Source organism: Heterodontus francisci, chromosome 4 (genome assembly GCF_036365525.1).
Source record: "Heterodontus francisci isolate sHetFra1 chromosome 4, sHetFra1.hap1, whole genome shotgun sequence".
NCBI lineage: Eukaryota > Metazoa > Chordata > Chondrichthyes > Heterodontiformes > Heterodontidae > Heterodontus > Heterodontus francisci.
In genome coordinates, this window is record NC_090374.1 from 175,930,102 (window position 1) to 175,945,482 (window position 15,381).

Here is a 15,381-nt window from a genome sequence, read left to right on the forward strand (position 1 = left end):
AAAATTAAACATTTCTCTTATTTTCCTAGATTTACAAGTACGACAGGGCTGATATTTTGGAAACTAACCTGAAACCTTCCATATTGGAAGGTAGGTGATGTGTTCTCTACTTTTGCAAAATACTCCACTGGTGAATTTGCAGTACAGTCCTGAAGTGCGGTAACAGGTGCTTTCCGTATCAGATTCATTAAGCTTTCCTGAATATCATTTCTTAATGGCTCTGCAGAATTTTAAATGGTTGTGGTTACCACTTCTGTCAGGAGTTGACCCTGAAGTGCTTGTACACCAGTATTTTATAAGTAATTGATGAAACTATCTAGTGGAAAGGGAAAATTGTAATACAAATATTAAGCTTGGTTCTGTCAAACTTCTTTTTCTTCTAGCTCATAGTAACCACATGGCATTCCTAGATTCTCAGAAAACCTTATTTTTGCATTACAAATCCCGCCTGGCCATTGTTCGTGAAATTAAAGAGAAAACGCAGGAAGGATTTTTAGGTAAGTGGAAAAGATCCCTCAGTTAAGCACACTACTTGCAAATGCAATCCAGGATTTTCTTTAAAAGAACTAGAAATTGTGACTCCTATGTCTTAATTTTTTTTAGATGAGGAGGTGGCTGACGGGCCAGACTCTGATCTCTATTCAGAAGCTAGCAGTTTGCGGTCAGCCAGTGGAATGACCTCCAAATACTCGCACAGTAACTCGAGGATCTCAGCGTAAGTTTGAAATTAATTATCCCGACATGATTTCCATTTCTTCGCTGACCTGGCCGCACAAGGTAAAGCATCAGAATTTAAAACGGATTAGTGATGTGGCAAATTTCCTGGTATGATTGGAGTAACACAGTAAGTGAAAGAAGAGAGTCTGGATTTTAGCAAGATAGCAGTTAAAAATAAGAAAGACTCACATTTATATAGCACCTTTCACAACTTCGGGGCATCCCAAAGCACTTTGCAGCTAATGAAATACATTTTGAATGTAGTCATTATTGTAACATGGCACCCAATTTGCGCACAGCAAGCTCCCACAAACAGCAACCTCATAATGGCCAGATAATCTGTTTTTAGTGCTGTTGACTGAGGGATAAATATTGTCCAGGGCACTGGGTGAACTCCCCTGCTCCTCTTCAAAATATTAACATGGGGTCTCTTATATTCACTTAAGAGGGCAGACGGTGCTTCCCTTTAACACCTCATCTAAAAGATGGTACCTTAGACAATGCAGTACTCCTTCAGTACTGCACTAGGGTGTCAGCCTAGATTTTGTGCTTCAGTCTTTGATGTGGGACTTGGACCTACCATCTTCTGACTCAGAGGAGAGAGTGCTACCCACTGAGCCTTGGCTGGCACCTTGGGGGGGGGGAAATCGCTCCAAAAATTGAAGGGAAGACCAACAAATGGTTTCAATAAAAGGAATGTGAATTGTAAAAAAACTAGAGAATATGGTTCCTACATTTATAATAGATTATCTTTATTCACTCAGTTACTTCTGTCTCCTTGGAATGTTGTTATTTCAAGTCTCCACTTGCATTTGGAACAGTTGTGATAATATAAGATGGTGTGCATTGGAAGTACTTCAGGTCAGGCCCTCTTGACCTGTGAAATGCTGATACTTTTGCATTTATTTGAAATATAGAGGAAACCAGATTCCTATCTAAGATAAGGTGCAGTATATTAGTGAAGATTAGAGTCATAGAGAGATACAGCACCGAAACAGGCCCTTCGGCCCACCGAGTCTGTGCCGACCAGCAACCACCCATTTATACTAATCCTACAGTAACCCCATATTCCCTACCGCATCCCCACCATTCTCCTACCACCTACCTACACTAGGGGCAATTTACAATGGCCAATTTACCTATCAACCTGCAAGTCTTTGGCTATGGGAGGAAACCGGAGCACCCGGCGGAAACCCACGCGGTCACAGGGAGAACTCGCACAGGCAGTACCCAGAACCGAACCTGGGTCGCTGGAGCTGCGAGGCTTTACATTGATGGGCTTTACATTCTGTTGAGTACAGCCTTTGTCGATTGCTACTTATGATATTTTCACTGGAGCTTTTAAAGGCCAGTAAAAAGTACAAATATTCAAGTTTTTGGTGATGATCATTTAGTGTACACAGACTCGGCATATGATTCAAGCCATTCCAGGGAATTGCCATCACCAGCACGTGAACTAACTGGACAGTTTAATTAGTGGACATGATTCGAAAAGGAAAGACTCATACGGCACCTTTCACATCCTCAGGACCTCCCAAGGCAATTTATAGCTAATTAAGTACTTTTGAAGGACAGTGACTGTTGTAATAGTGGGAAACACAGCAGCCAATTCTTATACAGCAAGGTCCCACAAGCAACAATGAGATAATTGACCAGGTAATTTGAGTGATGTTAGTTGAAGGGTAAATATTGGCCAGGACAATGGGGAAAGCTCCCTTGCTATTCTTCAAAATAGTGCCAAGGGATCTTTCCCATCCATCTAAATGGTCAGAGGGGCCTTGGTTTAACATTTAATCTGTAAGACACACCTCCAAAAGTGCAGCATTCCCCCAGTACCGCATTGGGACTGTCAGACCAGCTTGTTTTTCTTAGCTCTCTGGAGCAGGACTTGAACCCACAACCTTCTGAATCTGAGGCAAGACTGCTACTCATTGAGCCATGGCTGACGAGAATGTTTGTCATTGATACAAAGGTTTTTTTAAGTTCATGTTTCTGTAAGCCTGTAGTAATATGGCAGTAACAGTGAGTCTATGAACTAGCGTGTGACCAATTTTTGCGTGTGAATCTCACAGGCGAAGTTCAAAGAACCGTCGCAAGGCAGAGCGAAAAAGACACAGCTTGAAGGAGGGAAGTCCAATGGAGGACATAGCACTGTTGGAAGCTTTGGGAGAAATTATATGCAGCTTGGACAAATTGACCGGTATTCCTAGTTCCACTTCTATCATTTTTCTTGTAAAAATAAGACTAGATTTCTCTTGCAGAGGTTAGGTGTTTGGTCATGGGATTTTATTTCCCTGCTCCTTGATGATCTTGGGACTAATCTTTGTCACCAAAACAATAAACAGTCAGAAAAGAAAAGTTTTCTGTGAGCTCAAAATACTTGTGTTTTGTGAGATGGTCACTAAACAACAGAACAGCAGGAATCCACTGTCATCAGTAGCTACTTGTTCAGTCTTCATGGAATGGATTCCTTAGCAGTTGCTAAGCTAATTCTGAGGATGAAATTTGGTCAGCAGTGATGCATTATATTTATATACTGCAGCCCACTCCTGTTAAGAGATGGAACTTGTTCTCCCTGGAACGATATTCTTAATTGGAAATTGACAATGAAATGTTCAAATTGAATCACTCTGGGTATCATATCCTCATCTTGCCTTTAATCATGATGGATGTTTGAAAAGTGTTTGGATTGAGTTATTCAGAATCCTTCCAAAGAGGAGTTGTGCAGCTTTCGTTATTGGCGTTGCTTTTAATTCCGCTTTCTTTCCCTTTAAAAGGGTAACATAATTGGCTTCGTTTTTCACTTTGTTGCTGAATTTTAATTCTGTTCATGTCAAATTTTGCCTTGTTTAGTTGATACTTGGAAAAGAGAAAAGAAGTAGTTGCATTTATATAACGCCAGTCACAATATTGCAGCATCCCAAAGCATATAACAGCCAATGAAGTTCTTTTATAATGTAGTTACTGTTGTAATGTAGGAAGCGTGGTAGCCAATTTATGCACAGCAAGCTCCCACAAACAGCAATTGACCAGATTTTTTTTTTGTGCTGTTGGTTGAGGGATGAACATTAGTGAGAACATCTGGGAGAACGCCACTGCTGCTCTTCGAAATAGTGCCATGGGAACTTTTTCATTCACCTAAGCTCTCTTAACATCTCAACCAAGAGTCAGCACCTCCGACAGTGCAACACTCCCTGAGTACAACACTGGGCGTGTTAGCCTGGATTTTGCGTTCACGTCTCTGCAGTGGGACTTGAACCCACAACCTTCGGACTCAGTAAACCACAGCTGACACCTGCCGTTCATTATCTGTCTATTTTCTTTCACCTGAGTTTTGTTCTATACCTATTTCAAATATATATTTGTAATTAATATTAGTTTTAGTAATGTTAACATTTTTGATGCAGGGCTGATTTACTCTTACGTGCCTTCTGTTTTTTCACCCTTGTACATGATAGGTTCATGGATGTAAAATTCTTGAAAATAAATTAACCAATTTTTTGAAGTCATTGTTTTTATGGTTCTCCCCATCTCCAGGTGAAGTGCACAGATTGCTGAAAGTTTTGGTCCTGTTTGGATTTGACATTCTGGCTTCAGAGCTGCAGCAGGCTCTGGAGGATGCCCTCCAGCTAGTAGAGAAATCCATCCCTGATATCTGGCAGGCTGATCTTAAGAAGGCAGCTGTCTGTCCAGTAAGTGAAGTAATAATATTAGTAAATAACACAAGCTGATCATTTTTTTCCAATTGGGTTAGTCTTGTCTTGACTTGAAATGATCTCTGCTACTTAGCATTCTACTTAAAATCATATCTCCTCATTTACCAGAAATCACACAGCCTGTTTGCAGCAGAGAATCTGTCAGGATGTTGAGCAGAGATCATGTCCTTGGTTTGTAATATTTTGCAGTGGTAGTGGCGGGAAACTGGCGGTCTGTGCTATAACTGGGATATCCTGCCTGTTTCTATTAGGCTAGTAAATATTTTCAGTAGTCATTTTTAAATAAATACATTAAATGACATTGATCGGCATACTTGTGCATTTTTTAAATTCATTGGATGTGAGCATCATTGGCAAGGCCAGCATTTATTGCCCATCCCTAATTGCCCTTGAAGCAACTAACGACTGGCTTGCTAGGCCAGTTCAGAGGGCAGTTAAGAGTCAACCACATTGCTGTAGGTCTGGCGTCACATGTAGGCCAGACTGGCTAAGGACAACAGATTTCCTTCTCTAAAGGACATTAGTGAACCAGATGGGGTTTTACGACAATTTGGTAGTTTCATGGTCACCATTACTGAGTCTAGCTTTTTAATTCCAGATTATTTTAATCTAAATTCTCCAGCTGGGATTTGAACTCATGTCTCTGAAACATTAGTCCAGGCCTCTGGATTACTAGTCCAGTAACATAACCACTATGTTACCCTATCCCTATTCACTTGCATATTTCAGTTTACACATTAAGAAACTCCACTTATTATGAATAGTGATGGACACACGAGCCTCTGGTCCATCCAGCCTGCTCTACACAGTTATAATGCCTTATGTATCACAATACATAAAAGACTGGGAAATTCCTCTCCGACCCCCTTAAGTGATCAAAACTAGGCCAGGAGATTACTTTTCACTTGGTTTCCAGCCGCTTCCCTCAACCATTGCTCATTAGCAGTTTTGAAGGATCGAGGTTTAGGGATGGAATATCATGTAAGAGTCTCCGATGCGTGGCATTGATGACCGTCCTAATCAAGAGGATGAATAGCTTGTAGTGAATTTTAATTTTAGAAAAAAAATAGGTACTTGACTGCAAATTAATTTAACTGATTCCTTTCTAAGCAATAGTATTGTAAGGCAGATTGGTTTCAAACTCCAGACAGCCATTGTACAAGCCAAGAAGATTATCAGAATTGAGCTGTGATCAGATTCAAGGGGCAGATAGCAGTCTAGTGATGTTGCAGCACTAGATTTCCTTATTATCCAGAGGGAGATGGTTAATCTCAGCAGTTTGCACCGAATTGACAGCAATGCCGATCCCAGTATCAAAACCCATGGGCAGAGGAGTGTATATTTTGTACTGGTAAAATTGAAGTACAGAATTTATATTATGTTCATCCTCCTCTGCTTAGGAACATAAGAACAGGAGGAGACCGTTCAGCCCCTTGAGCCTTTTCCACAATTCAGTTTGATCATGGCTGATCTGTACCTTAACTCTATCTATCTGCCTTGGTTCCATAGACCATAATACCCTTGCCTAATAAAAATCTATCAATCTCAGTTTTGACATTTTCAGTTGACCCCCAGCCTCAACAGCTTTTTGCGGGGACAGAGTTCCAGATTTCCACTACCCTTTGTGTGAAGAAATGCTTCTTGACATCATTCCTGAATGTCCTTGCTCTACTGCTTAAGGTTACGGCCCTTTGTTCTGGACTCCCCACCAGAGGAACTATCAAATGCTTTAATTATCTGAAACACCTCAATTCGATCAACACGTAATCTTTTATACTCAAGTTAAGAGAGTAAAGCAAATTGCAGTTTTGACTTTGTCTCTTTACATTCATAATCATTAAGACCTCCAATCCTTTTTCTCAAATTTTGTTAATTGAAGGATAAACAATAAATCTTACCAAAACCGTAAAACCTGATTGCACCTGGCTTGTCAGAACTGGACATTTTTGTAAATAAGTGATTCTTTTCACATGTAGAGGAGGAGAAATTAAACACATATGAATAATGCGCAAAGACTAAAATCCCTAGTATAGTAAACTTTCAGTCTTGATTGTGTAGGTGAGGGAATGCTGCGAGTTGATGCTGGAGAATTCTTCCCATGGGAAGGAAAAAGAAAAGTTGAGTGAGTTACAAATCACGCAGACTGGTGTGAGAGTGGCAGAGACTGGGTTACAGATCAACCCTTGTTTACTAGAAAGGTGGAATAGACATAATGGGCTGAATGGCCATCTCCTGTTCCTCTGAAAGAGGTCAGCTATTGTCTAAAATGAATGAAGAAATAACGTATACAAGCAACTGTTTTATCCTTTTATTGGATTGGGTGTACTGTTTTGTGTTTTCAGTATATTTAAAGGCCGACTTAAGTTGGGGAACATAATTAGGGATTGCTATACTTTATGTTAACGTGATTTTTTGCTTTGCTTGTTGTAGGTTCTTGGTCCCAATTCGACTGCGAATAGCATTACTGCTTCCTTCCAACAACCAAGGAATGGGGGAACACTTCAGCAAGGTCAGTGCTAGGAATTCCATTCAGTGGTGTTTATAGCAAAGCCTTGAATTAAAGCTCCATATGCAGCTATTCACAGACAAGTACTGTAAGGAGGCGGTGACTTTATTTAGAACAAAGACAAAGAACAAAGATAATTACAGCACAGGAACAGGCCCTTCGGCCCTCCAAGCCTGCGCCGATCCAGATCCTCTCTCTAAACATGTCGCCTATTTTCTAAGGTTCTGTATCTCTTTTCTTCCTGCCCATTCATGTATCTGTCTAGATACATCTTAAAAGACGCCATCGTGCCCGCATCTACCACCTCCGCTGGCAACGCGTTCCAGGCACCCACCACCCTCTGCGTAAAGAACTTTCCACACATATCCCCCCTAAACTTTTCCCCTTTCACTTTGAACTCGTGTCCTCTAGTAATTGAATCCCCCACTCTGGGAAAAAGCCTCTTGCTATCCACCCTGTCAATACCTCTCATGATTTTGTACACCTCAATCAGGTCCCCCCTCAACCTCCGTCTTTCTAATGAAAATAATCCTAATCTACTCAACCTCTCTTCATAGCTAGCACCCTCCATACCAGGCAACATCCTGGTGAACCTCCTCTGCACCCTCTCCAAAGCATCCACATCCTTTTGGTAATGTGGCGACCAGAACTGTACGCAGTATTCCAAATGTGGCCGAACCAAAGTCCTATACAACTGTAACATGACCTGCCAACTCTTGTACTCAATACCCCGTCCGATGAAGGAAAGCATGCCGTATGCCTTCTTGACCACTCTATTTACCTGCGTTGCCACCTTCAGGGAACAGTGGACCTGAACACCCAAATCTCTCTGGACATCAATTTTCCCCAGGACTTTTCCATTTACTGTATAGTTCACTCTTGAATTGGATCTTCCAAAATGCATCACCTCGCATTTGCCCTGATTGAACTCCATCTGCCATTTCTCTGCCCAACTCTCCAATCTATCTATATTCTGCTGTATTCTCTGACAGTCCCCTTCACTATCTGCTACTCCACCAATCTTAGTGTCGTCTGCAAACTTGCTAATCAGTCCACCTATACTTTCCTCCAAATCATTAATGTATATCACAAACAACAGTGGTCCCAGCACGGATCCCTGTGGAACACCACTGGTCACACGTCTCCATTTTGAGAAACTCCCTTCTACTGCTACTCTCTGTCTCCTGTTGCCCAGCCAGTTCTTTATCCATCTAGCTAGTACACCTTGGACCCCATGCGCCTTCACTTTCTCCATCAGCCTGCCATGGGGAACCTTATCAAACGCCTTACTGAAGTCCATGTATATGACATCGACAGCCCTTCCCTCATCAATCAACTTTGTCACTTCCTCAAAGAATTCTATTAAGTTGGTAAGACATGACCTTCCCTGCACAAAACCATGTTGCCTATCACTGATAAGCCCATTTTCTTCCAAATGGGAATAGATCCTATCCCTCAGTATCTTCTCCAGCAGCTTCCCTACCACTGACGTCAGGCTCACCGGTCTATAATTACCTGGATTATCCCTGCTACCCTTCTTAAACAAGGGGACAACATTAGCAATTCTCCAGTCCTCCGGGACCTCACCCGTGTTTAAGGATGCTGCAAAGATATCTGTTAAGGCCCCAGCTATTTCCTCTCTCGCTTCCCTCAGTAACCTGGGATAGATCCCATCCGGACCTGGGGACTTGTCCACCTTAATGCCCTTTAGAATACCCAACACTTCCTCCCTCCTTATGCCGACTTGACCTAGTGTAATCAAACATCTGTTCCTAACCTCAACATCCGTCATGTCCCTCTCCTCGGTGAATACCGATGCAAAGTACTCGTTTAGAATCTCACCCATTTTCTCTGAGTCCAAGCATAACATTCCTCCTTTGTCCTTTAGTGGGCCAATCCTTTCTCTAGTTACCCTCTTTCTCCTTATATATGAATAAAAGGCTTTGGGATTTTCTTTAACCCTGTTTGCTAAAGATATTTCACGACCCCTTTTAGCCCTCTTAATTCCTCGTTTCAGATTGGTCCTACATTCCCGATATTCTTTCAAAGCTTCGTCTTTCTTCAGCCGCCTAGACCTTATGTGTGCTTCCTTTTTCCTCTTAGCTAGTCTCACAATTTCACCTGTCATCCATGGTTCCCTAATCTTGCCATTTCTATCCTTCATTTTCACAGGAACATGTCTCTCCTGCACGCTAATCAACCTCTCTTTAAAAGCCTCCCACATAACACATGTGGATTTACCTTCAAACAGCTGCTCCCAATCTACATTCCCCAGCTCCTGCCGAATTTTGGTATAGTTGGCCTTCCCCCAATTTAGCACTCTTCCTTTAGGACCACTCTCGTCTTTGTCCATGGGTATTTTAAAGCTTACGGAATTGTGATCACTATTCCCAAAGTAGTCCCCTACTGAAACTTCAACCACCTGGCCGGGCTCATTCCCCAACACCAGGTCCAGTATGGCCCCTTCCCGAGTTGGACTATTTACATACTGCTCTAGAAAACCCTCCTGGATGCTCCTTACAAATTCTGCTCCATCTAGACCTCTAACACTAAGTGAATCCCAGTCAATGTTGGAAAAATTAAAATCTCCTATCACCACCACCCTGTTGCTCCTACATCTTTCCATAATCTGTTTACATATTTGTACCTCTATCTCACGCTCGCTGTTGGGAGGCCTGTAGTACAGCCCCTAAAACCAGGCCTTCGCTTGCAATGTGATTATTTTGGTCAGATGAGTAATTTTAAAAAAAGACTTGGATTTATACTCCGCCTTTCACAATCTTAGGTCATCCCAAAATGCTTTACAGCCAGTGAAGTACTTTTGAAGTGTTGTCACTATGGTAATGTAGGAAATGTGGCAGCCAATTTGCACAAATTAAGCTCCAACAAACGGCACTGAGATAATGACCAGATAATGTGTTTTAGGTGTTGGTTGAGGACTAAACAGCCAAACTACAAAATAGTGCCATGGGATCTCTCGTGTCCATCTGAGAGACCAGACGGCGCTTCAGCTTAATGTCTCATCCGACACTCCCTTAGTACTGCACTGGCAGTATCAGCCTGAATTATAGGCTCAAGCAGAAAACTCCAAAATGTGGAATGTAAAAGATGTATCTACTGTATATAACTTCACAATTAGAAGTTAATAAAGTGTATGATAAGTCCAAACATCAGCGCATTTACGAAGCATTGCAGTTTTATTTGAACAGCCATATTATTCTGTATTTCTTGAAGGGGTGGGTTTGTATTTTATTGACGTAGTGAGTGCTGACTGTAGTGAAGGGGCTGGCTGAAGGAGTGAGTGAAACCTGACCACGTAAACGGATTAAATTATTGTGTAATGTTGAAATGATATAAACCCTGAAATTCCCACAGTTAGCAGCAATTTTTTTTATATTTCCTGGGATGTGGTCATCACTGGCAAGGCCAATATCTGTTGCCCGTCCCTAATTGCCCTTGAGAAGCTCTTTAAAAAAATTATGGGAATAAATGAATAAAAATAGGACCACATTTGCTTAATCCAGCTGGCTGAAGTACTTTTTTTTTTAAAGACTAAATATTTAGTTAGAGGGCTTTTAAACTGGAATAATTTTGCAGATGTTCATGACACATCTATCACATTTCATTATACAAATCAATTACTAATGTCTGATGCCTTTTTTTTTTCAGATGAAGAAATTTTTGTCCCTCCTAAACTCAATAAAAATGTGAAGTGGAAGCTAAATATTCTGTGAAGTGACTCCAGTGAGCATCATTGCCATCTCGGGGTTGTCTATTAATGCACCGTGTGCATTACTGTCAGTGTACAGCAATTCAAAGGCCAAGGCAGGCTCGTGAAAATAGATAGTCATAGGTGGATGCCCATCAGGGAATGTGGTTAACCCCCCACCCCGCAGCTGCAGAATTATGACTGAGCACATCTACATGTCATTACAATAATCAGAAGTGACAGAGCTATAATCAGAGGGCAACAAGTGCTCCTGCTGTTATGGTATAGTTTGCTTACAAAATGAAGGTGGTGCAAAATGATTTGACCTATTTAATTGTGTTATATAAAGAACACATTGAAAATCTTATTAAGTATTTATTACTTTCTTGTCATATTGCCCTTGTTTTCACTTGACTCTATTACAAATGCAGGGTGTTTATAAACTCCTTGTGTAACTTTGCAAATGGTAAATGGCTTGTGAAAGCATAATTCATAAAGTTTTAACAATACAATTCGAACATAATTGCCATCTTTTGCGATATAACCCAACTCATTGAAAACATATTCTCTGAAATAAAAGGAAAATCATCAACAAGAACACATTAACATTAAACTTCATAAATTATACTTCCATATGGTATCTACAATTTGCTTCTATCATGTGTGCAGCTAAAGTTATTAAAGTTTAAAGATGCACAAGGACTTTATAAACACCCTGTACTGCTGTCACAGTGTAGTGTGGTTTTGAAAGCAAAGTTGAGCATGATGGAAATTATTTGTGAATCAGCAGCTGGCAACTCAAAAGGGCAGCAGTTAACAGAATGTAAACCATATTTGACCACAATGTGCCAACATTAGATATTGATTTGTAAAGGAAAAATATTTGATAATATAGAGGTACCGGTATACCAGTTTCAGATTTGAATTTGGATCAAGACTGCTCGTAAGTGGAAAACACTTCATTGAGAATGCTTTTAATTATAATGTGTTTTAAGAATGTAAGAGAAATTCAGACATGTCTGTCCTATTGTCTATATAATAAATATCAGTTATATTGTAACCTTGCAGTTTAACAGATCTACATGGTGCTGGTTTGGTTGCAAAGGTTTAAGTGAGCAAAGTGCCTACACAGAATACGTAGCACAGGAACATCATTCAATGTCTTCATCCAGAACTACCCCAAAGTTCCCCCTGTAATCCAGTCTCCCAATTGTTTTTTGAACAGTCCCAAAGTTTTCACTTGCACTACTCTGTCAGTCGTCTTTCTGTGTGAAGGATGTCCGATATCAGCCCTAAGTTTGCCTTTTACTGACTTGAACATGTCCTACTTTTGTAATTTTCCAAATTTGACTTTCCCACTATTTTGCCTAATTGGTCACTGTTTATGGATAGACCTTAATGAGAAGTCGTCACATCTGAACACTATCTCCACAAAGCTTTACAGGAGCACGTTCCAGCAAGGATCATGAAAGAACAGAAATTCAGGCGGTCCTTATTTGCAGGCGTACGTTCATCCAGACACAATTTTCCTGTGTTTGCCCCACCCACATGATGTTCAAACCCCCATACTAAAGAGAATAATCTACCTAATTCATTTAAATCTCTGAATTGTAGAGAATGTACTGTTATGGACATGTGGGAAATGGTGTGAGTGACTTCCACTTTTCATCTCTCAAGTGACTGCAGATATTGTTTTAAATATAGTGCTGTAGTCCCTGAGTGTTTTAAGGGTCAAATAGGTAGACAAGTGACAGGTTTTCTCATAGGTTAAAAAAGAAAGATAAATAGTTATTTTTACACAATAACTGAAAAATATTCATGACCACCCACCAAACATTCACACACACAAGAAAAGATAGAGAATAGAGTTGTAGCACGCAATTAGAATCCAATTGTTGTAAAGAGCTCGTTGTTCTAAGAAAACCTTTAGAAACTTTTCAGGAGGAAATCTTTCAGCAGTGCAGGCCTGAATGTTCTTTGCATTGAAAAGGATGAAGTGTCGCAGGCTCCTTGTGGTTAAGCCTCAATTCGAAGTTGATAGTGGAAATTCTGGTTCATTTTTGCAGATGGGGAGTTCCAACTTCACCTTGCAATTTCTCTGGTGCAGTAATTAAAAGATGTTATCAGCAGGGCTCCTGCTTAGCTGGAACTGTCTCACAGCTGTTCTGGCTGGAAAAGACCTCTCACTGTTCTGCCATACTCTTAGATACCTTTTAAGGTAAAAACTTATCATGATGGGATGTCGGTCAGGTGACTAAGGGCTCTCTCCCCTGGGATGAGTCATACAATGTTCCAGGATACGGAAACCATTGTTGCATAGTGATGTTTGAATGTGGTCTGTTTTGATAAATAGGTGTTATGTCACACCTATTATTTTGGCCTTAGCTTCAGTGTCAGTCATAGAATCATACAATCATAGAAAGCTTAAGGCACAGAAAGAGGCCACTTGGCTCATCATGTCTGTGCCAGCCAAAAATCGATCCACCTATTCTAATCCCACTTTCCAGCATTTGGTCCATAGCCCTGCAGCTTATGGCACATGAGGTGCATATCCAGACACCTTTTGAATGAGTTGAGGGTATCTGCCTCAACTACCCTTTCAGGCAGTGAGTTCCAGACCCCCATCACCCTCTGGGTGAAAAATGTTTTCCTCCTCTCCCCTCAGATGTTTCTACCAATCACTTTAAATCTATGCCCCTTGTCACTGACCTCTCTGCTAAGGTGAATAGACCCTTCACCTCCACTCTATCAAGACACCTCAAAATTCTGTACATTTCAATCAGATCTCCCCTCAGCCTTCTCTGTTCCAAGGAGAACAACCACAGCCTATCCAATCTTTCCTCATAGCTGCATTTTTCCAGTCCTGGCAACATCCTCGTAAATCTCCGCTGTACCTCTCTGGTGCAATTTCTGTAATGAGGTGACCAGAACTGCACACAGTACTCAGGTGGTGGCCTAACAAATGAGTTATACTGTTCCAGCATAACCTCCCTGCTCTTATATTCTATATCTCAGCTAATAAAGGAAAGGATTCCTTAAGCCTTCTCAACCACCTTATCAACCTTATCAATCTTGCTACCTTCAGGTAGGCGGTGGCGTAGTGGTAGTCACTGGACTAGTAACCCAGAGACCCAGGGTATTGATCTGGGGACATGGGTTCAAATCCCACCACAGCAGAAGGTGTCAATTTGAATTCAATTAATAAATCTGGAATTAAAAGCTAGTCTAATGATGGCCATGAAACCATTGTCGATTGTTGTAAAAACCCATTTGGTTCACTAATGTCCTTTAGGGAAGGAAATCTGCTGTCCTTACCTGGTCTGTCCTACATGTGACTCCAGACCCACAGCAATGTAGTTGACTCTTAACTGCCCTCTGAAATGACCTAGCAAGCCACTCAGTTGTATCTAACCGCTATGAAGTCAATAAAAAGGAATGAAACCGGACGGACCATCCAGCATCGACCTAGGCACTGGAAACGACAACGGCAAACCCAGCCCTGTCGACCCTGCAAAGTCCTCCTTACTAACATCTGGGGGCTTGTGCCAAAGTTGGGAGAGCTGTCCCACAGATTAGTCAAGCAACAGCCTGACATAGTCATACTCACGGAATCATACCTTACAGACAATGTCCCAGACACTGCAATCACCATCCCCGGGTATGTCCTGTCCCACTGGCAGGACAGACCCAGCAGAGGTGGTGGCACAGTGGTTTACAGTAGGGAGGGAGTTGCCCTGGGAGTCCTCAACATCGACTCTGGACCACATGAAGTCTCATGGCATCAAAACAAACATGGACAAGGAAACCTCCTGCTGATTACCACCTACAGCTGTCCCTCAGCTGATGAATCAGTACTCCTCCATGTTGAACAGCACTTGGAGGAAGCACTGAGGGTGGCGAGGGCACAAAATGTACTCTGGGTGGGGGACTTCAATATCCATCACCAAGTGGCTCGGTAGCACCACTACTGACCAAGTTGGCCAAGTCCTAAAAGACATATCTGCTAGGGTATGCGGCAGGTGGTGAGGGAACCAACACGAGGGAAAAACATACTTGACCTCGTCCTCACCTGCCTGCCGCAGATGCATCTGTCCATGACAGTATTGGTAGGAGTGACCACCGCACAGTCCTTGTGGAGACGATGTCCAGCCTTCACATTGAGGATACTGTCCACCGTGTTGTGTGGCACTACCACCGTGCTAAATGGGATAGATTTCGAACAGATCTAGCAATGCAAAACTGGGCATCCATGAGGCGCTGTGGGCCATCAGCAGCAGAATTGTACTCAACCACAATCTGTAACCTCATGGCCCGGCATATCCCCCACTTTACCATTACCATCAAGCCAGGAGACCAACCCTGGTTCAATGAAGAGTGCAGGAGGGCATGCCAAAAGCAGCATCAGGCATACCTCAAAATGAGGTGTCAACCTGGTGAAGCTACAACACAGGACTATCTGCGTGCCAAACTGCATAAGCAGCATGCAATAGACATAGCCAAGCGATCCCATAACCAACGGATCAGATCTAAGCTCTGCAGTCCTGCCACATCCAGCCGTGAATGGTGGCGGCCAATTAAACAACTAACTGGAGGAGGTGGCTCCACAAATATCCCCATCCTCAATGATAGGGGAGCTCAGCACATCAGTGCGAAAGATAAGGCTGAAGCATTTGCAACAATCTTCAGCCAGAGATGCCGAGTTGATGATCCATCTTGGTCTCCTCCTTAAGTCC

General features: G+C 41.9%; 1 protein-coding gene across 5 annotated transcripts in view; it reads left to right on the top strand.

The window, feature by feature from the left end:
• Positions 1-11,708, top strand: part of elp1 (elongator acetyltransferase complex subunit 1) — an 89,942-nt gene extending 78,234 nt beyond the window's left edge. For all 5 annotated transcript variants that reach the window (XM_068030608.1, XM_068030607.1, XM_068030611.1 and 2 more), the window contains exons 31-37: positions 30-90; positions 384-497; positions 604-715; positions 2,790-2,917; positions 4,255-4,409; positions 6,864-6,942; positions 10,609-11,708. In XM_068030608.1, the coding sequence (XP_067886709.1) occupies positions 30-90; positions 384-497; positions 604-715; positions 2,790-2,917; positions 4,255-4,409; positions 6,864-6,942; positions 10,609-10,673 (714 nt within the window). In that variant the 3' untranslated portion in view covers positions 10,674-11,708. The remainder of the gene's footprint in view (positions 1-29; positions 91-383; positions 498-603; positions 716-2,789; positions 2,918-4,254; positions 4,410-6,863; positions 6,943-10,608) is intronic.
• Positions 11,709-15,381: the final 3,673 nt, after the last annotated feature.